This window comes from Podarcis muralis, chromosome 13 (genome assembly GCF_964188315.1).
Source record: "Podarcis muralis chromosome 13, rPodMur119.hap1.1, whole genome shotgun sequence".
NCBI lineage: Eukaryota > Metazoa > Chordata > Lepidosauria > Squamata > Lacertidae > Podarcis > Podarcis muralis.
The window spans coordinates 27396412-27422004 of record NC_135667.1 but is presented as its reverse complement, the minus strand read 5'-3'; the positions used below and the strand labels follow the sequence as shown (position 1 = coordinate 27422004).

The 25593-nt window shown below is 46.2% G+C and overlaps 2 protein-coding genes and 1 long non-coding RNA gene across 12 annotated transcripts in view; 2 read left to right on the top strand and 1 right to left on the bottom strand.

The window, feature by feature from the left end:
• The window catches only part of SLC4A1 (solute carrier family 4 member 1 (Diego blood group)), a 46906-nt gene extending 29020 nt beyond the window's left edge, over nt 1–17886 (top strand). For all 5 annotated transcript variants that reach the window (XM_077917245.1, XM_028701763.2, XM_077917246.1 and 2 more), the window contains 9 exons: nt 831–979; nt 2099–2293; nt 5056–5226; nt 7025–7114; nt 7327–7490; nt 8572–8825; nt 11392–11561; nt 12789–12962; nt 14216–17886. In XM_077917245.1, the coding sequence (XP_077773371.1) occupies nt 831–979; nt 2099–2293; nt 5056–5226; nt 7025–7114; nt 7327–7490; nt 8572–8825; nt 11392–11561; nt 12789–12962; nt 14216–14296 (1448 nt within the window). In that variant the 3' untranslated portion in view covers nt 14297–17886. The remainder of the gene's footprint in view (nt 1–830; nt 980–2098; nt 2294–5055; nt 5227–7024; nt 7115–7326; nt 7491–8571; nt 8826–11391; nt 11562–12788; nt 12963–14215) is intronic.
• Nucleotides 7876–22716, bottom strand: LOC144325118 (uncharacterized). Its single transcript, XR_013390403.1, has 2 exons — nt 21754–22716; nt 7876–8863 (listed from the first exon to the last, which is right to left on the bottom strand). It is a non-coding gene; the product is annotated as an uncharacterized LOC144325118 (long non-coding RNA).
• Nucleotides 22717–23024: 308 nt separating this feature from the next.
• The window catches only part of UBTF (upstream binding transcription factor), a 40136-nt gene continuing 37567 nt past the window's right edge, over nt 23025–25593 (top strand). For 3 of the 6 annotated variants that reach the window (XM_077917249.1, XM_077917250.1, XM_028701765.2), the window contains exon 1: nt 23025–23171. The gene's annotated coding sequence lies outside the window, so the exon portion shown is untranslated. Of the gene's footprint in view, nt 23172–23394; nt 23529–24772; nt 24989–25593 lie in introns of those variants that run through there. The other 3 variants (XM_028701764.2, XM_028701766.2, XM_077917248.1) reach the window with 3 other exon arrangements.

Sequence of the window (25593 nt, the reverse complement as noted above, 5' to 3'; positions counted from 1 at the left end):
ATTAAAGGCTACTTCCATGTCTTGCTTGCTGACTGATTTGCTTACAGAACAGTTTTATACCACTATTCCCATAAGCAACATAGCTTACATGTAAATAGTTATAAAAGCAATTTAAAGCACAAAAAGATCTGTATCACCTTTGGACTGCAAGCACTCCTTTGCTACTCATCTTCAACTATGTGAAATTTATTTTTTGACATTTATTTTATTCTTTTAATGGCTGGATGCTGGTAAACTAAGAGACCTTGGTGACATCTCCTCCAGCCAGGGGATCGGGGAAGAATAAGACAGATATACTCTGGCACACCTTCCGGAAAGATCTCTAGCTTACATTACAAAGCAGATACTTAATAGACCTGATTATTTACTTAGCAAGGAAAATAGTTTGACCATTTTAGCAGTCGCCCCATCCCTGGTTGTTGTTTCTTTTGCAGAATCCTGTCTTACAGCTATAAAATCACAGGATTGGAGGGGACCCTGAAAACCAAGGCCACCCACAACCCGAAACGCATTACAGTAATTAAGGCTGGGGATAGATGGCATTTGTTAAATAGGACTTAAAGGGATTTTTGCTCATGGTGTGCCTCCACTCATGTCACTTTCAGCTTCGACAAGCAGGCTTTTGTTCTGTTTTGTTATCAACAGCGAGACAAAAGAAATAAGGATGCGCCTTGAGAAGTTAAACTTCTCTTAAGAAGAAGCATTGTCCATCTCCAGTTCAAAAATTTTCAGCCCTCTTACTGATGTGGCAGTTAGATCTCTTAAGTTTCTTAAAGCAGGAAACACCCCAGGTTTGTTCTTTCTTGCCGATAATCTGCTGTTGCTTCCAGGTGAGAAGACTGAGAAGCAGATGGGAGTATCTGAGCTTCTGATCTCCACAGCAGTCCAGGGCGTCATCTTCTGCTTGCTCGGAGCTCAACCTTTGCTTGTGATTGGCTTTTCTGGCCCCCTTCTGGTCTTTGAAGAAGCCTTTTATGGGGTAGGTATCCTGCTATAAATAACATCCCTGTTGAATGATTACTTGTTTCAACACACTGAAAAGCTTCTTTAAACTTATGCAGTCCCCAGATCCACCCTGCCAATCAATGGAGATCACCTGTCCATTCAATGGTTACCATAAGATGTAGTGAGGACCATTACAGTAGTTTACATTGCTTTTAAAACAGGCGAATTCGAAATGGAGGACAGTTCTATTATTCATGGTCATTAGCTGTTCCATGAAATGGAACTTCCCTGTTTGCAGGCAGTATATCTCTCATTACCAAGAACAGCATAGAACCCTAACCACTTTCCAGGTGGTTCTAGCTGATCACAGATGGAGACAGAATGCTAGATTAGGCAGCTTTTGATCCAGTAAAACCATTCTGCCTGAACATTTGCAGGTATATTTCCATAACCCTAAGAAGGGGTGGGGAGCATCTTGCCCTCCAGATGTTGTTGGACTTCTTAGCCAACATGACCAATGATCAGGGATGGATGGGAACTGGGAGTCTAAAAACATTCACATTCCTATCATAAATGGTAGAAACTTGCGTCCTTTTAAAAGAACAAAGCTCAGATTCTTAAGATGTTGAACCTCACATGTACCAAACTCTGCTTGCTTGTTGTGACCAGAAGCACCTGTGCACTATACAGTGGTACCTCGGGTTACATATGCTTCAGGTTACATACACTTCAGGTTACAGAGTCTGCTAACCCAGAAATAGTGCTTCAGGTTAAGCACTTTGCTTCAGGATGAGAACAGAAATTGTGCTCTGGCGGCGCGGCGGCAGCAGGAGGCCCCATTAGCTAAAGTGGTGCTTCAGGTTAAGAACAGTTTCAGGTTAAGAACGGACCTCCAGAACGAATTAAGTACTTAACCCAAGGTACCACTGCACACAGACCTGGCTATAAATGTCTATGCAGGTTTCACAGGAGGAACGGGCTACAAGATTTCAGCATGGCCCGTGTAGTGTATCACAAGAAGGGCCAATACTCTACATTCTGGATAGCTGTTTAATTCCAGAGCAAGTTCAGCTGAGGGGGAAAGAACCATCAACATCTCACTAGCTTCTCCGTTGCTTTCCTCTCTGCACCCCACCCGTTTCTCTCTACACAGTTTTGTCAGAGTTTAGAAATCGAGTACCATCCGGGGAGAGTCTGGATCGGCCTCTGGCTTATAATATTGGTATTGGTGGTGGTGGCTTTTGAGGGCAGCTTCCTGGTACGTTACATCTCCCGCTACACCCAGGAGATCTTCTCCTTCCTCATCTCCCTCATCTTCATCTACGAGACTTTCTTCAAACTCTACAAGGTAACATGGCTTATATTTCATCCTCCCTCCCTTCCTTTGCTTTTGTGAGGGAGCAGCTTTGCTGGCACAAGGAACAGGCTGCTTCATGGCCGCAGGGTTCCTCAAGACCTGTGAGGCAGGGCTGAAAGTTGGTCCGTCATGGCCGTGTTTGAGCACTGAGCTGTACATAGTACCTATTTTCCATTGTCTCATGTGTGGCTTGGCTTCCTTTGTGCTTGAATGCTGGATCCTGAGAGATTTGGGGCCCATCCACATTATCATTTGTCCAAGAGGCATTATTACTATTATTATTATTATTATTATTATTACTACATGGACAGGCGGAGTCCCCCTAACCCCAGGCAACCCCCGAGCAGAATAATGACTCAAGAAAATGCGCTATGGGATTAAAATTGCCACAACTTTATTAGGTTTCAGATGCAGGGAGACCTTGGCTCAGGCATTGGGCATTTATCCTTCCCAGTCCCCAGCCGGGAATCTGGGAGACATCAGGGTTATCCAGAATGTGTGGGGATTGGGCTGGCTCTGGAGAATATATGTTCAGGCAGAAAGCCCACCCCCCGTTTCACCGCCATTGCAGGGGAGAGCAATGACAACCTCTTGGCATATGGCCAATGCTTCCCCTCAAAACGACCCCTTTAACGGGGAACCCTGGGATCACCACCACATGGGGGGGTGAGTCACTGCTTCACGCCCCCCCCATTTAGGAAGATAGACTAAAGGATACTGCCCAAGGCCTGAAACCGCCACCCGAGGCCACAAAATCGCGGTCTTGCCGCCAAGACTACCTACACCTGAAAAGGCCCTTTGCCATCCGACATCCATTCCAAAAGGCCATGCCTAATGTCACTCAATTTCAGCTCTGTGACCAGAAATCACAGGGCAAATGGAAGTGTGGCTGGGCTCTTGGTCTTGAGTTCTGAGCATGAAAAATGACCCGTCTTCAGACTTTTCATGTTGTCTTCAGGCAGACCACACCATACCATACAGTTAAAGCACAAGACTGCCCTCAAAAAAATCCTGGAAACTGTAAATTGTATGGTCCAGAGCTTGGAGTTTTAGCTCTGTGACTGAGGAAACTACTTCCTCCCAAAGGAGCACAGGGAAGCTCAGGCCCAAACCATATGTTACAAGGAACACACAGCATCTTCCTTACAATGTTTTGTTAAAGACACACGGTATGCGTGTAAGAATGTAAGATATGTTTACGAAGCTGCCACCTAGTGGCCAAAAGTGTTTCTTGAGGAAAAATTTGGAACTGAGCATGCCTATGGCCTTTGGGAGTGGTTCCAAGATGGATGTCAAACTAAAAACTATATAACAGAAACCAAGATATTAAACCAGTTATTGTTCATTATAACTCTTGCAGCTTGCTCGGTTTCTGCCTGCCTCACTCCATTTCAGAGCTTGATGGTGTCATGCTGCTTCTTTAATTAACCGTTGTCTTGGAGGCAATATGTGAAAAACAGCAGCTGTGTTTCATGTTAGTCATTTGCACCTCAAGCATCTTTCTCAGTGTTCTCCATCCCATTGTTTTGGGTCATCAGGTGAGCAAGAGACAGGACTTTGAGGTTCTCAGATCTTATCCCCACAAGCTTTTTTTCAACCAAAGTTGCAAGGGTTTTTTTATTGCAAATATGCAGTCATTTGCGTGTTTGTTCCCTGTGGCAACCAGCCCTGCCACTTTTATCCCCATTTTACAGATGGAAAAACCAAGACAGGGAGGCACAAGACTTTATCCAAAGCCACCCACTAAGTCCATAAGCGAACAGTGTATCTCCCACATGCATTAATATGTGCTCTGTTAATCTCAATTGATGTTCCCTGTGTATTACTGCATTTCTGCTACTGAGAGATGTCCTTTTGTCTCAGCTTGTTACACCGTTTCCCTCCCTCTCCACTGCCCCCAAATCTTTGACCATGCATAGCTACATTTTATGACGACGGTGACACCTTGTACAGTCTCCACCTTCTGAAATCCTCTAGAATTGCTATAGGTAGCCCCTCCTCTCCCTCTGCCCCTCCCTGGTAACAATTTGGCCACAGGAAGCGAGGCTGTCATGACATGGTTTCCATAGAAACTGAAGAGCAAAAGCAAGAAAGGAGAGATTGAAAACATGTAGGAAGAATGAAATGGAGCTCTAGCAAATGTTTAGAAATTAGACTGGGTGGACTAAGTGCATAGGAGACGAGCCTTTCGGAGACAGATGTTTGAAGGATAAGCAGCAGAAATGTGGGGCAAGGACATAAGAACGGGCAGAGGTTTCAACCTTGAGTCCCTGTTAGCATTGTGGTCTGCACAATATATTTTTGTTACTTATTTTATTGACTAAATTTGTATGCCTCCCTTCATCCAAAGATCACAGGACGGTTCACAACATAAACTAGGCCTGATCTATGTTTGCAGCGGAGCGAAGGGCTAGAGATCTGAGGTAGCAGAATTCGCGGTATGATTTCAGACTGAAGGTGGAGGGACACTTCTTTCTTTCTTTTACACGATGGGGATTCAAAATGGTACCCCACTGCCTGTATTCTAAAATGGTGCAGTCAACTCTATCACCTCCCTCTGCTTCATACGTAGACCAGGTCTAAGACTTACTTGTGTGCTGCGGGAGAAGGGTAGGAATTATTTTGTTGCATGTAACAACATGATTTGGGTGGTGGTGTGGGCACGTGTACTAATTTTAGTTGGCTGTGTTGTATGGCGTCTCAAGTTCTTCCCACTGTCCATTCCACATTCTAACACATCTTCCCTCTTACAGATTTTTGAGAAATTCCCTCTGCAGCCAGCCTATAACATCACTGTTCTAAATGGGGATCCAGACTATCCTGTACCCAACACAGCCCTGCTTGCCCTTATCCTCATGGCAGGAACGTTTTTCATCGCCTTTTTCTTGCGCCAATTCAAGAACAGCAGTTTCTTTCCTGGCAAGGTAAATCCTACATTGCACGAGTGAAGTAGGACTTTGGCATGTTTGGGGATTTTGGAAGGGGACGGCTTAAGGGGATTTTTGAAGGGGACGGCTTAAGTCTGTGCCTGCACTCGCAAGTTCATTCTATCTCTGTATAATGGCCAACCTACAACTGGATTTAAATAGCAAAGGGCAGACTTCAAACTGAAGCAACAAGACACTGGGGGAAGTATTTTGGTCAGCAAATTGGTTTAGAATAAATGGGGCTTCCTTAGCATTCCTACCACATTGTACCTGAAGTATTAAAAAGTAATAAACAGAGCTGCAATGTTTCATCAATTAGAATAATCAATTTATAACGTGCCGATTGGAAAGCAGATTTTACATTTTTTGTTGTTATTTTTATCACAAGTACTTATAAAAACCAGATATGGCAGGTGCTATCTTTTAAGAAGCATTGCTTCTGATATTAGAGATAAGAAGGAAAGCCTCTTCTAATATACTTGCTGCAATAGATGTGTGCATCATCTAAAACCAAAATATACTTTTTTTGCATAAGGAAGTTGATGCATGTTCAATCCATTAATCGCCTCATCAACTAAGTTTTCTTTAATCATCACCATCATTTTATTATTTGTACCCACCCATCTGACTGGGTTGCCCCCAGCCACTCTGGGCAGCTTCCAGCATATATAAAAACATAATAAAACATTAAAAACTTCCCTAACCAGGGTTGTCTTCAGATGCCTTCTAACGGTTGTATAGTTACTTATCTCCTTGACATCTGATGGAGGGCGTTTGACACAGTGGGCGTCACTGCCGAGAAGGCCCTCTGCCTGGTTCCCTGTTAACCTCACTTCTTGCCTCACCGCCAGAAGGCCCTTGGAGTTATACTAGGCATAGAAGTCAACATCTTAAAAACCTGTTTTGGTAAAAACCGAGCTCTGATGCTTCAGAGGCACATGTAAAAGTGTACGGGCAATAACTTCACAGAAGCCAAAAAGGAGAAAAAGCAGGATTTCAATGAAACAGACGGGGTTGCCTCCACAGCCCTTTCATTCCGGTGACTAAGGCTACAATACTATGCACACTTACATGGGGATAATTCCCCCACGGAACCCAGTGGGATTTAACTTCCAGTTAAAAATGCGTAACATTGTGCTGTAGCCTACCAAAGAAGTAGCATAAATTTTACCAATGTAAGCAAATGTGCTTAAAATGCAAAATGATGATGGCGATGATGAATTCAATTTATATACTGCCCTTTATCAAATGATCCCAGGGCCATATATAACATCAAAACACATTACAGAACGTTAAAATCACCAAAATTAAAAGCATGCTGACAGAACAGCCGAATATGACTTGCAGAATTTGGTGCAGCTGTGGTATGAAATTGTTTTGACTGCAGAATATGCACAGCCCAGTGTATCAGTCACAATATATGACTAAAGGGTTGCTGGTGCAGTTTCTTAGTTTGTCCCCCTTTTAAGCTGAGTCTAAACATTCCCTTATCAACATTGAGGTCTGTAAATCACCCAACAAAAACAGTCTCTGGCAGTATTACCGGGTTTTTTTTAAGTTCCACACTGTTCGCATGTTTGAAGGGGAAGGTCATATTTCTCATAATCAGATCAAAACTTTTAAAACTGAATTAGTTATATTTCCTTTGTCTCCAGGGTCAGTGTGGATGCCTGCCCTGGTAGCTGAGAACCTCTGTTCTATCTCATTTTCAAAGATACAGCTGGTCTTATTCACCTCTCACCTCCGGCCCTATATTGCTGAATTAATGTGGTTCTTTCTTCTTATTTTTTGACAGATCCGCCGTGTGATTGGTGACTTTGGTGTCCCTATTGCCATCTTCCTCATGGCATTGGTAGACTACTTTATTGAAACCACCTATAGTCAGGTGAGTAGCTGGTCACTATCAGTAGCACCCTCTCCTTCCTTCTGTCTAAGTCCAGTGGATTCCAGTTTTTGATATCCTTTCCGAGCAGAAAAAATGAGCACTGGCTCACTTTCCTGTCTGGGGTTGTCAGCATAAAATAATGTGGCGCTTCCTGCACTGGGGGCCAACAGAACTAGAGTTCATCCGTATTCATTTTGCTTGTTTCCTCACAGAAACTGAAAGTCCCCAAAGGCCTTGATACCACCCATCCAGCAAGGAGCTGGTTTGTTCATCCACTTGGAGAACTTGGGATGTTTCCCTGGTGGATGGCGCTCGCTTCCGTTGTGCCAGCCCTCTTGGTCTTCATCCTCATCTTCTTGGAGTCACAGATCACCACGTAAGGAATTTGGAGAGTGTATTGGAAAGAAAAGCAGCCACAAGGGTCAAGTTTTGTATCTACTGCAGTGAGGGTGTTGCTAGGTACTTGGGACACAGGTGGTGCTGTGGTCTAAACCACTGGAGCCTCTTGGGCTTGCCGATCAGGTCAGCGGTTTGAATCCCCACGACAGGGTGACCTCCCGTTGCTCTGTCCCAGCTCCTGCCAACCTAGCAGTTCGAAAGCACGCCAGTGCAAGTAGATAAATAGGTACCGCTGCAGTGGGAAGATAAATGGCGTTTCTGTGCGCTCTGGCTTCCATCACGGTGTTCCATTGTGCCAGAAGCAGTTTAGTCATGCTGGCCACATGACCTGGAAAGCTGTCTCTTTAATAAAAACGAACTCATAAACAACAAAAAGGTTTATTGCTAAATATTTTATCAGGTTTGTTGAAAGAGCAGACACCAATACAGATTTGAATAACATTTGCATATGCTAATTTATAAGCATAGCTGCAAACGTAACTCAGAGAAGAAAAACAAGCTTTGTCTCCTGCTGTGAGGGCTTACTCTGAGCTATGGCATGCCAATGTGATTTTCTACACCCAGTATACTTATATGTGAATTGGACACCTCCATCCCACCTGAATTGCTTTGGCAATAAATGCTTCTTATGGGCATGTTAAAAAGAAAACAGGATCACTCTCTCACACACGCATGCACTACCTTCCCCTCTCCACCCAGCTGTTGTATGTGCCTCTGGGCAAATACAAGTCTCACTGGCATAAAAGACCCAAAGCTTAGGACATTTGAGCCAGCCCCTATCAATGTCCCTGTACGCAGATGCCACTTTTGAGTTGTCACCTGGTAGCAATGCTTAGTTATATCACGGTTGTTGGGATGTCCAATCTGTCATAGAATCATGTCAAATAAATATTAGGTTGTATCCAATGCTAGTCATACCCAGAGTTGACCCATTAGAAATAATGGGCATGGGTAAACTATTAATTTCCGTGGTTCTACTCTCTATGTAGGATTTAGCTGCCCACAACCCACTTTCTTCTTCATTTCCTCCCTGCCCCCTTCTTCTTATTCTTCTTCAGGCTGATTGTGAGCAAACCTGAAAGGAAGCTGGTGAAGGGTTCAGGTTTCCATCTAGACCTGCTTCTAATTGTTGGCTTGGGGGGTATCGCACCCCTTTTCGGCGCACCTTGGCTCAGTGCCACCACAGTGAGGACTGTCACACATGCTAATGCCCTGACGGTGATGTCCAAGACTACAGTCCCAGGGGAGAAGGCCCATGTCCAGGAAGTCAAGGAGCAAAGGATCACTGGCTTGCTGGTGGCCATTCTTGTAGGTGAGTTCTTCTGATGCAGATTCCAATTCTGGGGGTGTCTAGGGATCAAGGTAGATATTATTTACTTACAAAATAAGTATTTTTATACTGCTATCTCATGAAATATCAGGGAGGTGTACAATGTTGAAATGTAGAATACGATCTAAAAAAAATAAAAATACAGATAATTATTACGGTGAGTGGCTAACACAAGAATATCTTTAATAAAAACTAATTCATAAATGACAAAAAAGGTTTACTGATAAATATTTTATGAGGTCTGTTGAAAGAGCAGACACCAACTAGGCAATACTGAAGGCACCTCTCTGATACATGATTATATATTGCTGCTGTTAGTGCTGTAATACTATTGGGTTTTTAATATTGTGCTCTTCAGGTGAAGGGTGGCATATCAATTTAATAAATAATAATTTTAATGTAAAAAAAGGTGAGTGGCTAACAAAAATTTAAACAGCTGCAAAGGCCTATCCGCATAAAAAGGTCTTCAAAAGATGCCTGAGAGTAAAAAAATGAGGACGCTTCCCAAATCTCTGCTGGAAGAGTGTTCCATTAACATGGGATTGGTGACACTAAAAGCCTGATTTGTAGTTGACCACCTGTCAGGTCTCTGAAATGCAAATAATAAGTAACAGTGCTCCTCTGGTTGATCTCAGTGATGTAAAGAGCTCAGGAGTTCCTTAGGTTTTCCTGGAGCCAAGTTGTTCAGGGCTTTGTATTTCAACGCCTTGAATCCAGCCCAGTAGCATATAGGCAGCAGAAGTTCCTCTCAGGTGCCTGTTCCCATCAACAGTGTCACTGCTACATTCTGCCTGGAGCTTCTGGACTAGGCCCAACGGCAGCTCCACATTGAGTGTGTTGCAGTTATCCAGTCTCAAGGTTACCAACGCAGTTGCCAAGTGATCCTGATATGGCCCTAAGCTGCCATATAGCTTTGGGCAGGCATGTTTGCTCCTATTTCTTCTCTGTTCTCTCATAAAGCAGGGTGTGGCAAGGTGTCTAATTTTCCCATTGAAAGGAACGTAGAGAGATGAGAAGAGCTGAACATCCCTCACCTTACTGCCCTGCACTCCTTTGCTTCCACTTAGGCACTTTTCTCTCAACCCAGCTCTCGTTTTTCACCGAAAACTTTATCACTCGCTTTATACATCAAGCGTGGGAACCCTGTGACCCTGCCTGTGTTGTTGGACTGCATCTCCCATGTTTCCTGACTACTGGACATATCGGCTTGAGCTGATAGGCCTTGGAGTCCAAGAACATTTGGAGGGCCACAGGTTTACCCTGTGGTTATATATGAATGGGGCAGACACTGGGAAAGCATCCCCACCCCCAGTTTCTGCCCTGCCTCTTGTAGCTTGGCACTGTCCAGCTTTGGATGAAAGAGGCGTGGAAGGGCTGGATGAAAGAGGGGGAAATTATGGGTTCAGTTTCAAACTAGTATGAATAATCTGCTGGACTTGATAGGTAGCAGATTTATGAATGCCCTTGAGGAAATACCTGTTCTCACAAATCCTTAATTCACCCGTGGATCTCATTGCCATGTTCTGATAGTCTCTGGAGTAAGTTTATTTTGAGAAGAACTGGATAAAGCCATCGAGGTGGCTACTAGGTCTACTAGCCATGATAAGAAGTGGTGCAACCCCCATGCTTGGTGACATCTTGAAAACCATAGAATCATAGAGTTGGAAGAGACCACAAGGGCCATCGAGTCCAACCCCCTGCCAAGCAGGAAACACCATCAGAGCACTCCTGACATATGGTTGTCAAGCCTCTGCTTAAAGACCTCCAAAGATGGAGACTCCACCACACTCCTTGGCAGCAAATTCCACTGTCGAACAACTCTTACTGTCAGGAAGTTCTTCCTAATGTTTAGGTGGAATCTTCTTTCTTGTAGTTTGGATCCATTGCTCCATGTCCGCTTCTCTGGAGCAGCAGAAAACAACCTTTCTCCCTCCTCTATGTGACATCCTTTTATATATTTGAACATGGCTATCATATCACCCCTTAACCTCCTCTTCTCCAGGCTAAACATGCCCAGCTCCCTTAGCCGTTCCTCATAAGGCATCGTTTCCAGGCCTTTGACCATTTTGGTTGCCCTCCTCTGGACACGTTCCAGTTTGTCAGTGTCCTTCTTGAACTGTGGTGCCCAGAACTGGACACAGTACTCCAGGTGAGGTCTGACCAGAGCAGAATACAGTGGCACTATTACTTCCCTTGATCTAGATGCTATACTCCTATTGATGCAGCCCAGAATTGCATTGGCTTTTTTAGCTGCCGCGTCACACTGTTGGCTCATGTCAAGTTTGTGGTCAACCAGATGCTGGGGAAATAATGAACAGGGGATTAATTATTGCCATCAAGTTCTGCTGTGGTATCTTAACTTGTAACTCTTGGTAGACAGAACAGAGAGCCAGATGGACAGTTGGCTTGCTCAAGTATAGCAACTGCTGGGTGGTGATTGTTCTTTGTGTGTCTTCCAATTGGGGAGGAGTGCTCCATTGGTGTCACCTTCCAGCTGAAGGCGTGCCATCCTAAGTAACATGTGCCATTGCTTTTTACCCTCCTGCAGGCCTTTCCATCTTCATGGAGCCCATCCTGAAGCTCATTCCACTTTCCGTGCTCTTCGGCATCTTCCTGTACATGGGGGTGACATCCCTAAATGGGATCCAGCTTTATGACCGAATCCTTCTCATGCTGAAGCCGCCCAAATACTACCCGGATGTGCCTTACGTTAGAAAAGTAAGCCCAGGGGATCAGAAAAAGTAATGCTTGGAGGTTCAGGGAGAGCTGTGGTGGACGAAACAGATAAATCCCCGCAGGCTAGGAACCCTACTGTTTGAAACAATCATATGGGGTCTCTGATAGTCATGGATATACCTAAAAGGCTTCAGTAGACCTGGTGACCAGTTGTAGAACCTGGCCCTGTGTGTTAATGTCAGGGCTCTAGCTGAAACTTGAAAAGTATTCAGGATGCCTCTGAGCATGTAGAAAGTATATTTGCTTTGTCAAATGAGTCACTCGTGGGATAAGAGAGGGGGCGAAGTACTTTTGTGGCAGAAAATATAGTTTCCAGAAAAGCTGCAGCCTCTTTAGTTCTCTCCCCCCCCCCCTTCCCAATTGACCATTCTATTCTCTGATCTTGAACCTAAAATTTTAAGAATCGTAGAGTTCTTAGGGGCCTGATTTCAGCTTAACTCCAGCTGGAGGCTTGGATCAATACGGGATTCACCATGGCTTAGTTCTGGAGTCTGTTTTCTGTGCCTTCAAACCGAACCAGAAGACATGGGAGTCATAATGAAGCACAAAAGGGCATCTGACAACATAGCTGCCCATGTGATACAGGAGAAGGGGGAAGGAAGGTTTCCTGGTGAGAAGAGGCAGACGATGGCCTCCAAGTAACATTAAGGCCCGCCATCCCAGTTTAGAACTTCGTTGCAAAGAGAAATGCACTGAAATAGCCCCAGGTGTGGCTGTAGCTCAGGGGTACAGCATGTGAATCACATACAGAAACTTCCAGGTTCAGTCTCTTCAGCTAAAGAGGCCTTAGGTAGCAGTGCTGAGGCCTTGGAGGTCCATGGCCAATCAGAGTGAACCAGCACAGGCTAGGCGGTTTCAATGGCCTCAATCGGTGCTTGGCAGCTTCATAGGAAGATGCACACAGAGAAAAGTTGAGGCATACTGAATGGTATGACTTGGCCATTTTATTTTGACAGGAGGATTGCTTCTGAACTTTCAGTGGTTTAACTGGGCTTCATGAATCGTAGAATCATGGAGTTGGAAGGGACCATGAGGATCTCCTGCAGCGGAGAAATGTGGGGCTCAGACCCACGAGGGTCTCGTGCTCTACCAACAGAGCTGTCGGCTGAGAACCATGCTTTCTATCTGTCTACAGACCTTGGTTGTCAGGCGGAAGACAGGTAGACTGCTGACACCTCTGACTGTTTCTTGGGTCTTCTTCCTTTAAAGGTAAAGCCTTTGCGGATGCACCTCTTCACCTTCACACAGATTTTGTGCCTGGTCTTGCTGTGGGTAGTGAAATCCACCCCAGCCTCCCTCGCCTTGCCTTTTCTCCTCATCCTGACAGTGCCTGTAAGACGCTACCTGCTGCCATGTTTCTTCAGCAATGTTGAACTCAAGTATGTAAGTATCGTTTGGCTCCTCCTGCTCACTGAGCAACAGGAGGTTTTGATTCAGGTCTCTGCGTGGCCTAAATAGGAAGAAGCAGGGGAACAGCTTGGGATTTTTAGAGTGGTCCCTGTGGGAAATGTTTGTTTATAGAACCTGGATTTCCCCCTATTAGGTCACATCCGCACCATATATTTAAAGCACGCTGTTTCCCCCAAAGGATCCTGGGAACTGTAGTTTACCCCTTGCAAAGCTACCACTGCCAGCACTGTTAACAAACTACAGTTCCAAGCATCCTTTAGGAGAAGCCATCTGCTTTACATATATGCTATGGGTGTTGTCCATGCCAGGGAGGGGGAACCTATGGCTTTCAAGATGTGCTGAGACTCCAACTCCCATCATTTCTGGTCACTGACCATGCTGGCTGAAGGTCTTGGAAGCCTGGAAGTTCTCCATTTCTGCTTTATGAGGTGGTTTTCAAACCATGTCCCAAGGAATTGTGGAGTGCTTTAGACGTGCTACAGGCATTTCTCAAATTGAGTATTTGTGGGTGGCGCTGTGGTCTAAACCACTGAGCCTAGAGCTTGCCAATTGCAACGGGGAGGGAAGGGGGGGGGATAAATAGGTACCACTCCGGCAGGAAGGTACACGCCGTTTCCGTGCACTGCTCTGGTTTCGCCAGAAGTGGCTTAGTCATGCTGGCCACAGGACCCGGAAAAACTGTCTGTGGACAAATGTCGGCTCCCTCAGCCAGTAAAGCGAGATGAGCGCCGCAACCCCAAAGTCATTCACGACTGGACTTAACTGTCAGGGGTCCTTTACCTTTACCTTTTAATGGCAGGCCACCTCTCCCTGATAGCTTGCCCATTACTACTGATCTTCCTTTGCATGGCACAGCTAGGAGATGGAAGGGTTTGAGATACAGGAGATCCAAAAGGAAGTACTTCTCTACACAGCACGTAGTTAAACCGTGGAATCCTCTACCACAAGATGTGGAAGAGAACATGTCTTGTGTCTTGATAGCACAGCAGGGAAAGGGAGTCATTGTCTGGGGCCTTGGAGAGTCTCTGCCAGTCAGAGCAGACAGTATTAGGCTAGTTGGACCAATGGCCTGTTTTGATATATAACACAGCTTCATGTGTAATGACTGTCAAAGGCCACCTAGCCATCCTTGACAGGCGAAAGACATACGTTTCTCAGATCCAAGAATAGTGCTCTGTTTGCTGGACTACCTCTAACAGTATATCTCTCCTCAAATTTCCTTCTAGTTGGATGCCGATGATGCTGAAGTGGATTTTGATGAGACAGAAGGCCGAGATGTTTATGATGAAGTCCAGATGCCTCTTTGAGCACACAGTGTGCTGCATCCTTATGACAGATAAGGAATTGAGAGCCCTCCCCCAAAACACCAGGCAAAAACCCCCAAACAAAACCAGAATCTGGAGAACGTTTCCCCCTTATGTATGTTTATCAGTATACAAAAGTGGCATACTGGTAAATACCCCATAGATGTAAATGACAAAACATGGATTTTGTAGGATTTAAATAGCTTGCATATGCTTTAGATATTTTTCAACCCGCCACTGTAGTTCTGTAGTGAAATGTTAACAAAGATTTAGAAAATAGATTCCCCAATGAAGGTATTTGGGGGGGGGGGGAATCAAAGCTATGCAAGAATTGTGAGGAGATGGGAAGGGCATCCATGGACTCCACTTTTTATACTAACTGTCACCCCACTGCTGTGTGTGTGTGTGTGTGTGTGTGTGTGTGTGTTTCCACACAAGTGTGTATGCATGTGTGTAAGGCATTATCCGTTGTGTGCAGAAAGCCCCACCCACGGCCTTCCCAAGGCAGGAAGTACTTCTGCCACTGACATCGATATGAAGTTTTGGAAAGAAATGCTGAAAATCCAACTTATATCCTCAAGATGGGTCAAACAGCTAATGTCAGAATGGACCAAGATGCACAAATGAAGCTGGGAAGAAGTGACATGTTCTTTCTCGGACCTGGGAGATGCTAGGTCAGAAAACTGAGCATACAAATGAGGCACAGTACAAAAACAACAGTGAAGAAAATCAACATCCTGGCAAAGGAAAGAAGCAACAACCATCACCTCAGATTAGAAACGTGATATGGAGGAATGGCAAAACCACCCAGTTGCGGAGAAGGATCAAGACTGCTCCTTGAGCGAGAAGGCTGTTGGGTTAACAAAATCAGTTAACGTTATGTCCTGGCACAGTGGGGAAGTCCATTGCCCCCTCCCCAAAAAAAACAGGTTCAAGGGAAAGCTGCTCCCCAGATTTAACTCTTTTTTGCAATTCCCCCCTAGCCTGCCCCACTTGGACTAAAACTATGGTGCTAAAAAGTCTGGAAGGCATCATCTAGAAGAAATGTCTCATCATCTAGAAGAAATCTGCCTTGTTTGCATCCATTGCAGTTAAGTAACAGCATGTTACTTCTTCATGGAAGAAAAATCTGTCAAGGGCTCATGGTGGCAACCAGGAGTAGAGGCTGGTGCCTCTGAATATTAGTCACCATAGCAGGAGAGTCTAACTGTGGGCTTCCTACAGGCATCTTGGCTGGCCACTGTGAGAACAGGATGCTGGACCACATAGGCTTTTGGCTGGATCCGGCAGCAGAGCTTTTTATGTTCTTATTAAAGCCACTTTAAGAGAAATGCTCTCTTTAGTATGAATTAGCTACAAAAAAATAAGCTTGTCTTAATGGAGAACAATAACCAGGGCTGGGCGTGTGTTTAAAGTGCAGAATCTGTTGTCCTCTGCAGGCTGGAGTCCCGGGACTCTTTAACTTTTTTAATTTTTAAAGGAATTCTAGTCCTCATGATACAGGGAATGCTTGCAAATCTCTTCCAGCAGGTCCTGTCTTTCTCTTTTGCCTCCCCTGCCTTGCATGGTAACACATACCAAAATATATGAAAACCTGTATCAGGGAAGCATAGCTGAGCAGATGCCTGCAAACAAGATTTAAAATTTGCAGAATATATTCTTATTGCAGAGTACATATTTTATTTTTTTCACAGTATACACATATAGCTACAAGGACTCTCATATGCACCTGTCTGAGTGGTGCATGAATGTGCCAATAGCAGCTCTGCTTAATGATTTATGGCTAATCTCATGCATTGCTTTATGGGGCTCCCTATCCTCCACTCTCCTCCTAAAAGCTGTGTGCTAGGTGCTGTTTTTCTCTTCAAACAGCCAGCAGCCTTAAATCAAGGTATATGTCCTCACTGACCTTCATCTGGCCCCTACATGCTGCCACCACCACCAAGTCAAATAGCTAACGATAAGCTCTCAGGCAAGTAGCTTCCTCCTCCTGATTCTACCTCACGCGGCTAACAAATGCTACACCTGTCTGTTGAAATGATCCAGACCCTTTTGCACTGGTCTGATGCACAACCCCATCATCTCCCCTCGAATATACAAATCATGTCATGCTATCCGTCAATATATTTAGGATACTTAAAAAACTTCACTTGTTGTGACAAACAGGAATCCAGAGCTGGCAGTAGCTGTTCTAGCATAAATAGTGTTTTTAGTGGTTACTTCCTCAAAAGAAAGTGACCAGACAAATCTGGTACCACATTTTAATTTTTTTTTAAAATGGGCAGCCTGACTTTTCTAAATCACAGGCATGCGTGGGCTACTGTGGTGATTCACTGCAAGCAAAAAGCTGTCGCAATATGCCCAGCAGTGCTCTGCCCGTCGTTGCTATTTTGCATAAACCAGGACTGAACCCTGGGCTCAAATTAAGGGTTGGTTAGCATGAATTCAATTAGCAATAGGATTAGGAGAAACAAACGGTAGCATTTCTTCTTCCTATTGCATAACCAATTTATGGAACTAATTGCCACAAGCTGTAGTGATGGACGCTAGCTCTGGTTATGTTGTTTTTATTAATTATTATTATTATTATTGTTGTTGTTATTATTATTATTATTAGGATTTGATGATTCAAGGACAATCAGTGGATGTTCGACACGACAAATCAGGAGAACCTCCATCTTTGGAGGCAATATACCAATAGCATACCACTAGATAATGAGGGCAAACTACAAGGGAGGGCAATTTGTGGCATGCCTTGTGAGTTTCCCAGAAGCAGCCAACTTAGATGAACCATTGGTTGGAGTTTCTGTCTTTTATTTATGCAGCCTCAGGGGGAACAAATCAAGAAACACATTCCAGCTTTTAATCTGAGCAAAATGGTAAATTGAACAGACCGATTAATTAGTTAATGTCGTGTGTCTGTGTGTGCATGTGTGAAGGGGGAATCTTGAGACTAGACCCCCCCTTTCTTGACAGAATTAACCATACCGGCTTGTGTCGGCTGAAGTTCGACATTTCCACGTTACATTAATTAAAGACATAAACTCTAAGGGCTATGTAATTGTATCCTGAAGCCACACTGCTATAATTAGGGTTGCCATTTGGAGGGGGGGGTAGTCTTGCAGGTTTCCTTTGCCTTTAACAGCTGCATGACAGGCAGAAACTCAACTGATGGATCATTTTTTCCAGCGTGGCATTGCAGTGATATGGCAAGCTTTACTGGCTGATTTTTTTAAAAAATAAAATAAAAATTTGCCACTTAATCTAGGTGTTAAAGGCACAGGAGTCCTCTCAGGAAGAAAGTTGGCATCTCTAGTTGTTGTACACATTTTAAGTTGGTGATAATGAGCTTTTGTAATTTATTAAAATTCATTTTTAATAGCTTTTTGCTTTGCTAGGTTAAAAAAAAATACAATGCAGGATTTCACCTGTGCTTTGCATGCAATTGTGTGCTGCATTTCCTTTATGTTATTTTTCTCCGATTGACTTTAGAGATGACTGATTCAGCCAATTGTATTACAATTGTTTTCTTGATTATAACGACAATTAACAAAAGCAATAAACCTTTTTCTTTCTTTTTTTTAAGAAAAACAGCACCTTGTCCATTGTCTTTTCAACCCAAAACCAGTCTTCGGGTAATCACTGGGTCGGGGGGCAGGATACGGTTAATTATCATTGTTATTAAAGTCCATGTGAGCACTCTTCAAGGTGAAAGATTTATGTCTTTGTAGGGACAGGCCTTTTCTAATGTGATCGGTAGTTTTTTCTGTTACGGCCAAACAACAAGGCCTAGGGGGCTACGGGGTGGTGTGCTTGGAAGCGAAGTGCTAACCCAGCAGCCAAGGCTGCAGCCAGTTCCCCAAAGCAATGAGCCTGGTCATGAGTTCAGCAAATCAGATGGACTGGCATCCAAGGGGAGAGGCAACTAAGGTTGTTGGGGATCCCCCATGCTGTGGGGTGAGTGGGCAGGGGGCTTAATCCTGGAAGCAACTATGGAGTTAGACTCTGATTGAAGGGATGAGATTAAGGCCTAGTTTTCACTTTTTGGTGACAAAAAACTGTGTTATGGGTGTTACCACTTCAGATTCCAGGTGAGGGGTCCCCAAAGTTGAATGAATATATACTCTACAACCTTGTGGTGGTGAACAAGTGTGGTGAACAGCTTTTATGCAGAAATTTACTATGGACGGCCTGTTTATTCAGCATCCATCCTGATTTGCTTGCACAAAGCTTATGTGGCAATTAAACTATGTCTGGTCTTCATTATTTGTTGATTGGTTTACAGGTGATTAGAAGTACCGTATTTTTTGCTCTATAAGACTCACTTTTTCCTTCCTAAAAAGGGGAAATGTGTGTGCGTCTTATGGAGCAAATGCAGGCTGCACAGCTATCCCAGAAGCCAGAACAGCAAGAGGGATTGCTGCTTTCACTGCGCAGCGATCCCTCTTGCTGTTCTAGCTTCTGAGATTCAGAATATTTTTTTTTCTTGTTTTCCTCCTCCAAAAACTAGGTGCGTCTTGTGGTCTGGTGCGTCTTATAGAGCAAAAAATACGGTAAATGAGCATTCATCCCGATTTGCTTGCAGGGTGATTTAACAGGTCTTCCCCCTAATCATTCGTTCACCCCCCACTTTTCGATTAATTTCCCTGTCCCTTTCCAAACCACAAAGAGGTTTGTTTACAGTGTATTTTGTTGTGCTGGGGCAACAAAGTGCTTTAATCCACTTTAAAGGCACAAACAGAGTTCCTTTATGCTTTTATATACATCTAGAAAAATATAGATAATCTGGAGGCACCCTAGGACACAAAGAGGAGGGCTTTTAAAAAATTGACATATGGTTTTGCTTTATTCACTGTGCAAAACAAAATAAGCATACCTAGAATGCACAGCCATCCGTGGAGAGATTTGGGTTGAGGATTGCAGCTCTTGTGTGAACAGAGGTTCTGTGGTCGACTCACTAAAGAAGTGTGTCTTGGAGACTGATGATACTGACAAAAGCATTTCCTCCACCCAGAAAATTAAGAGAGAGGAAGAGTTATCACCTGTCCTTATTTCTGAATTGCTAGTTATCTGGATGCAAGGATTTATGTATTTTTAAACAGAGGAGATTTGATCATATCAACCTTCATCTTCCGCCTGAAGGGATACAGTCTAGGCACAGCTTGGCCACCAGTGTGAAAACTAAGCCAAAATCATTGAGGTTGAAGAGGCAAGCTGAAGTCAGTCAAAGCAGTCCAGTTTGATGTGGCAGGTACATTGAAGGAAACAGGTTGTGGTGCAGGTGGGCTGAAGGAAGAAAAAAGAAAAAGGAAAAAGGAAAGGAAGAGGAGGTGAAGAGTGTGTGGTGCCCTGGCTAGAATGGCAGCCTTAGACTTGGGGAATGATGGAAGTTGTGATCTAACAACCTTTGGAGGCTCACAGCTTCTCCAACTTCTGCCCCACAGAAGTTACCACCCTCTTTGAGGTGGTAAGCCTGGATCTAGGCCGCCGCACCATGTCAGACTGCAAGGGATGTGTGGCTCAAAGAACTGAATGCTCCATCGTATAAAAGAAATTCTGCAGGGCAGTTTCTGACTTTGCTTTTCCACCGACGTTTAAGTCCATCACGTGCAAGTTAACATTTATGTATGGGAGAACATTCAGTCATGTGAGTCCCCAGTAGGAAGCAAACTATCAAAAGGGCTGCATACAAACCGGCTTGCTAAATGTGCACGAGTTGCACAGACCAGACTTTTCTGTGTCCACTTCCGTCCACACCTGAGCACTCTCAATTGCCATCTACACTAGTGGGTGAAGCTTGATGGGGCGCATTTGCAGTGTGTGTTGCTGTCAGCTCTCCTCAATTAGTACTTCCCCACCTTCCCTAAATTCAGGAAATCTGAGGTCCATTATGAGCATCCACACAGGTATTTGTTTACCTGTATGTGGACTTTTTTTTTTTTTAAAGTTTTCTTATATATGTAAAAACAGGTTAATAAAATAAATAAATACATGTTGCCCCTGGCCCTGAGCAGTGCCTCATCAATGGAAGTAGGGGTGGTAGTGATAGAAAGCACTCAGCAAACCTCACCACACCTAAGTGCAGCAGAAAGTTTATTGCTATGTACACAAAGTGTTGAAAAATCCATCACTGTCTATTTTACAGTTGGGGTGCAGACCTTTTTTCAAACTCGGGGACCTGCTGCTGTCTGAGAAAATGGCCCAGAGCCATGTGGCAGCTGTAGGTGGGGCCAGAGGCCAAAGTGTGAGGAGCCAGAGATGTGAAATTTACCTTTGTACACCAGGGTAGTTTCTATGAACATGCAGCACACACCCCTCTCAATTCCCCACCCAATCTGCCAAGATGCATTATCAGAGCTTACGGACACATTTCAGGCAGGCAAGAACATTCAAGGAAGGTAGGAAGTAGGGTGGTGAGGGGTGTGGCCTATAGAAGAGGCCTGAGGGCTAGATTTGGTCCCCGGCCTAGCATTTCCTCACCCATGCTGTATTATATAGTATACTATAGGGATGCCCACGTGGCAGCCTGTGTGTTCTCATCTGCAACGTGGTAAAGCGGCAAGGGTAGAAGAAGCAAGCCCACTCCCAACAGAATTTACATTTAGCAGCAAGCGAGAAGCAAAAATGAGCTGCTCTCCGTAAAATGGCAAAAATGCAGCATAACAGAATATTCTCAAAGCAACGATAACAAAACGATTTGCTGCAGAGGGGGGAGATGGGAGCAATATCTTATGCCGCTGGGATAGCTCAGTTCCGAGTGGGCAGAGCATGAGACATAATCTCAAATTCATGGGTTCCAGCCCCACATTGAAGAGAGTTGGACTAGATGATGCTTTCAACTCTACAATTCTACTTTTCTATTATCTTCACTGTCACACTCATGACAATCAATACGTATGTATTCCCATGACGTTGGGCTTTTCCAAATATATATTAGAAAACATAACAAAAACATTAAAAGCATGAATACAAATTAATCATAAATATGATAAGTGCCCTCTATAAAACTTGATCCATGCACAAAAGTTGCTATCTCAAAAAATACTTTGTTACAACGGTTTGCAACATATATATTACATTATTTACCACACTTACCTGGGAGTAAGCCCCATTGAACTCAGTGGAGCACGCATCTTGAGTAGACATATGCAAACTGCATTGTCAGCCTTTTACAGTAGGTACAAAGGGGTCAGGGTAAACAGAAAGTTTACCTTGAACTGACTGGGATTTAGTTTGCAGTAAATGTGCAGGTACATATTTAAAAGCTACTGCACAGATGCTCAAATCTCCACACACTTGCTCATTCCCAACAGCTAGGGAAAATGGAGGAAGTAAAAGCAAAACGCAGTACGATTCAGGGTGGGCAGCGAAGGGTCCAAATGGATGGGTCTCGTGATTCAAAATGGGTTTGGGGGTTTGTCATTTTAAATTCCAAAACTTATCCTTATAATATAAATTACCTGTTAATGTGTTCCCCTCATTAGAACATACTTCCATGTTCTGTATGAGAGACAGGCAGACGTGACGCACACGCCTCCCTATCCCAGAGATCCCGGGAAGCGGAGAAATTATTCCCGGTTCCAACTGGAAAAACATCACGGAGAACAGACGAGCGCCGCTCATCCGCGGTGGCCCGTTTTTAACGCGGGTTGCTTGGGGGGGGGGGAGGCGAGGGCGGGCGCGTTGATTAGCTCCCTCTGCCCCCTTCCCCGCCTCTCCAACCCATAACTCCTAATTGCATTCGGGTCTGTCTGTAAAAGTCGCTTTTGCGTATTGGAATCGGCGTTAATTTGACAGGCAACCTTGAAAGCAGGTGATTGGCTGCAGCCGGAGATGACGCCCTTAACAACAAAGGTGGAGCTGGAAAAAATTAGATTATAGAGAAAGAGAGGGAGGGAGGGAGAACAAAAAAATATGAAGCCTGGCATTTGACTGTAAAAATCTATAGACGAGTGTCATTTCCACGCAACGGCTAGAAAACAACACCGAGATTAGTGTCAATACCCAACAGGGAGTCACAAACTCCTCCTCCCCTCCCTTCCCCGTTGTTTACAAGGCAGGGAAACTGGCACCTTTTCGGGGGGGGGGGAGCCGCTTGTTGCCAAAAATATGTCCGCTCTCAGAAATAATCTAGTGCCTTCGCTGCGGCTATTTCCTGCTCCTTCCGAGTTTTTATTTTTTAATTTATTTCGGATCGCTTCCCTGTCCCCCCCCTCCCCGCCCTCTTGATGCAATCGTTTGAAGGTGGGGGAGGAAAGAAAGGGGAGGTCGCAGGAGGAATTAAAATCGAGTGCGTGTGATTTGTGATCGTTTTACAAGCGCCAAGCGAAGAGGATTTGTGGCAAATGCAAGGTTTTCCCCTCCTCTCTTTTCTTTTTTCCCTTTCCCCTCCTCCCTCTTCTCGTTTGACTACAGTGTTGCAAAAGCAAAGAGCAATAAAAACATACGCACATACACACACACACACACACACACACACACTGAACTCTCTCTCTACACACCCCGAGACACTTAGATCCACAACCTGGTGAGATCCGAGAGAGATCGGACCACCACCCCCGGGGAAAAAATATGCTTCCATTTTTGCAATCCCGTTTAGGGAGCAGATGGAAAAGTGGGGACTTGTGAAGAAAGGCTGTGAGGTTGCCTAAGGATCCGGGAGCCGAAGAGACCGGCTGATTGGAAGAAAAAAGCAGAGCGATGGAGGCGGGGGAAGTGCGAGCTCTCTGCGGGGACTGGAGCGAGTCCACGCCCGGGGCCAGCGCTGCAGAGCTGGCGTGCATTCAACCAACGCTTCCCAGCTAAAGCGAGCCCGGGAAAGAAGAGGGGGGGAGGAAAAAAAGGGGGAGCTTTCCTCCAAAAGCCTTCCGATCTGCAGGTAGGTTGCAGACGTAGAAGGGGGCTCCGAATCTCCCCTCGAATCAGCTCCGGCATGGAGCCCCCCGTTGCAAAGGAGGGTGGGTGGTGGGTAAAGGACGGATCAGGGGGAGGGGGGGAAAGCAGGCACGATCCGAGGCGACGCTGCCTCCAGCCGGGGCTGCCTTTGCGGCAGTGCGAGCGCATGTGGAGCTCGCCATTAACCCGACGCTGCGCTCCGCCATCTGGGGCTGGAGGGAGGCGCTTTTGTTCCCTCCTCGAGCTCCGGCAGCGGAGGAAGACAAGCAGGCGGCGGCCGCTGCTCGGAGGAAGCAGCCACCGTCACTGCTCTCCTCTGCCTGCGTCTCCTGGGTCCTCGGTAAGGCTGAAAAAATGGGGGCTTCCGCTCATTTATCGGGGTGCATCTTTTTTAAAAAAGAAAATATTATTTCGGGGGTTTTCCCCTCCCGCTTCAGCACATTTTTTGGGGAGGGAGGAGACTGGTGTTATTTTTAAATATATTCAATATTTGAGAACCGAACAGGTTTTGTTTTTTGAAAAACGTGTTTTGGGGGCGCGCCCCCTTTCCATCAAGCAGGGCATCGGTGGAGGGAAGCGGATCGGAGCCCCTTTCCGCCTTCCATGTGCTCGCTTAGGCGAAAGAGGCCGCCGCGTTCGGCCATGGAAGGGCGAGAGAGAAGGCAGGCGGTGGCGGATTCTCGCACGCCGATCCTCGCTCTGCAGGGGCAGAAATAACCAGGCGGTACAATCCGGGGGTTCAGAGACTCGATCCCCCTTTTTTCTTTCTCCCCCGCCCATGGTTTAGGCTTATTTTGGAACCGAGGGGGCCCTGCTCGGGTTAGAAGGGAAGGCGAGGCGGTGGAAACAACCAAGCCGCCGCCGCCTTTCTCTGGCTGCCTGCAGAGGGAGAGAAGCCAATGGACGGCGGGGGAAACGCACTCATTTTCCCTTTTCTTTCCACCGTCCTCGCGCGCTAGTTTTGCTCCCATGCCTTTTCCATTGTACGAAATCGAGAGCCCAAAGCCGCCGCTCGATTTTATTTCGGAAAGGGTATTGTTCCCCGCTTTCCCCCCGCGCGCTGGGGACCTTTGGCGAGCTCGGTCGGCGCAGCCTTTCCGACCGGCTGCAGCCAGCGCGCTCCTCCGCCATCCGGAGGGTGGGTCCATGCAGGCGAGGTCTTCGGCGTCCCTCCCTCCTCTTTTCCTCTCCCCCGACGAGACGCTTTTTTCGGGGGGCCCCCCGCTGCGGAGCGGAGCGAGTGTGGAGAATCGGGTGAGCGGGCTTTGGCTCCGCCGAGTTCCCGTGCGCCCTAGGCGCGCAGGGGGAGGCGCTCCCCGGGGGTCTGGGCGCTGCTGCTGGTGGAGGCGGCGGCGGCAGAAGCAGCGGCAGCAACAGCCACGACGTGCTGCCCTCCCTCGGCTCTGCCTGGACGCCCCCAGCCGGGCATTCATTTCTCCCTCCCGCCAGCCTGCCTTCCCCGCCCCCCTTCCACCAGCGGCTCCGATGGGGCTGCTGCAGCAGCGGCTCTCCGGCTCCTGCTCCTCCCCACTCGCGCCTGCCGCCGCCACAACGAGGCGGGCTTGTCTCAGCCTTCTTAACCGCCTCGACGAGGTGAGACCGACGGAGAGAAAAAGAGACGCGCAACTCGCCTGGCGGCCCCCTTCTCCACGCGCGCACCGGGCTTGGGGTCGCTGCCTGTTCCGAGGCTGACGGCGCGGGATCCGTTGCTTCGCGCTGCGGGTACAGGATTTGGGGGGGAAACTACAACCTCGCCCTTCAGATTGGGGACGGCTGCTCTCTGTTTCCTCGGGATCGAAGGCGAGTTAATCGGGGGAAACGCGAGAGCCAGCCTCGCCTGCTCGACCACGTTGCCCGACGGCGGGGAAGAGTCACCCCTCTCAAGTGGCTGGTCTCTCGGGATCTGGGGCGGCGGGAAAGCGGTTTGGGGATACAAAGGAGGGGGGGGGAAGAGTTAGAAATTTGAGTAAAGGCATTTGGTTAGAGGGAAGGACTGGGTCGCACTTCGAGGATTTACGAAACCAAGATCCAGCGGGGAAAGAGGGTGATCTCTGTTAACAAAGCGGAGAAATCGTATGGGGTTGTGTGTCGAAAGAGAGCTGGATCTTGAATCAATCCCGTAGAAATCCAACAAAGCGAAGAACGGGGAGGGGAAAAGAAATCTCGGGAGCGGGTGATCCGGTGATCCAAAGTTCCCTCCTCCCGGGAAGGTCGACCTAACTCGGTGGAGCGCTGGATCTGCCGAAGAACCGAGGCTTCGGTGGCGCCCTCCTTCCTCCTTGCCCTCGGGAGGAAGGGAGGTTCAAGGCCAGAGGGCTGGAGCCCGTCCCGGGGTTTAAAAAAAAATACGTGTGCGAGGGTGGGCGGGAGAGAGGAATCGGGCAGACGAAGCGGCGGCGGCTAGA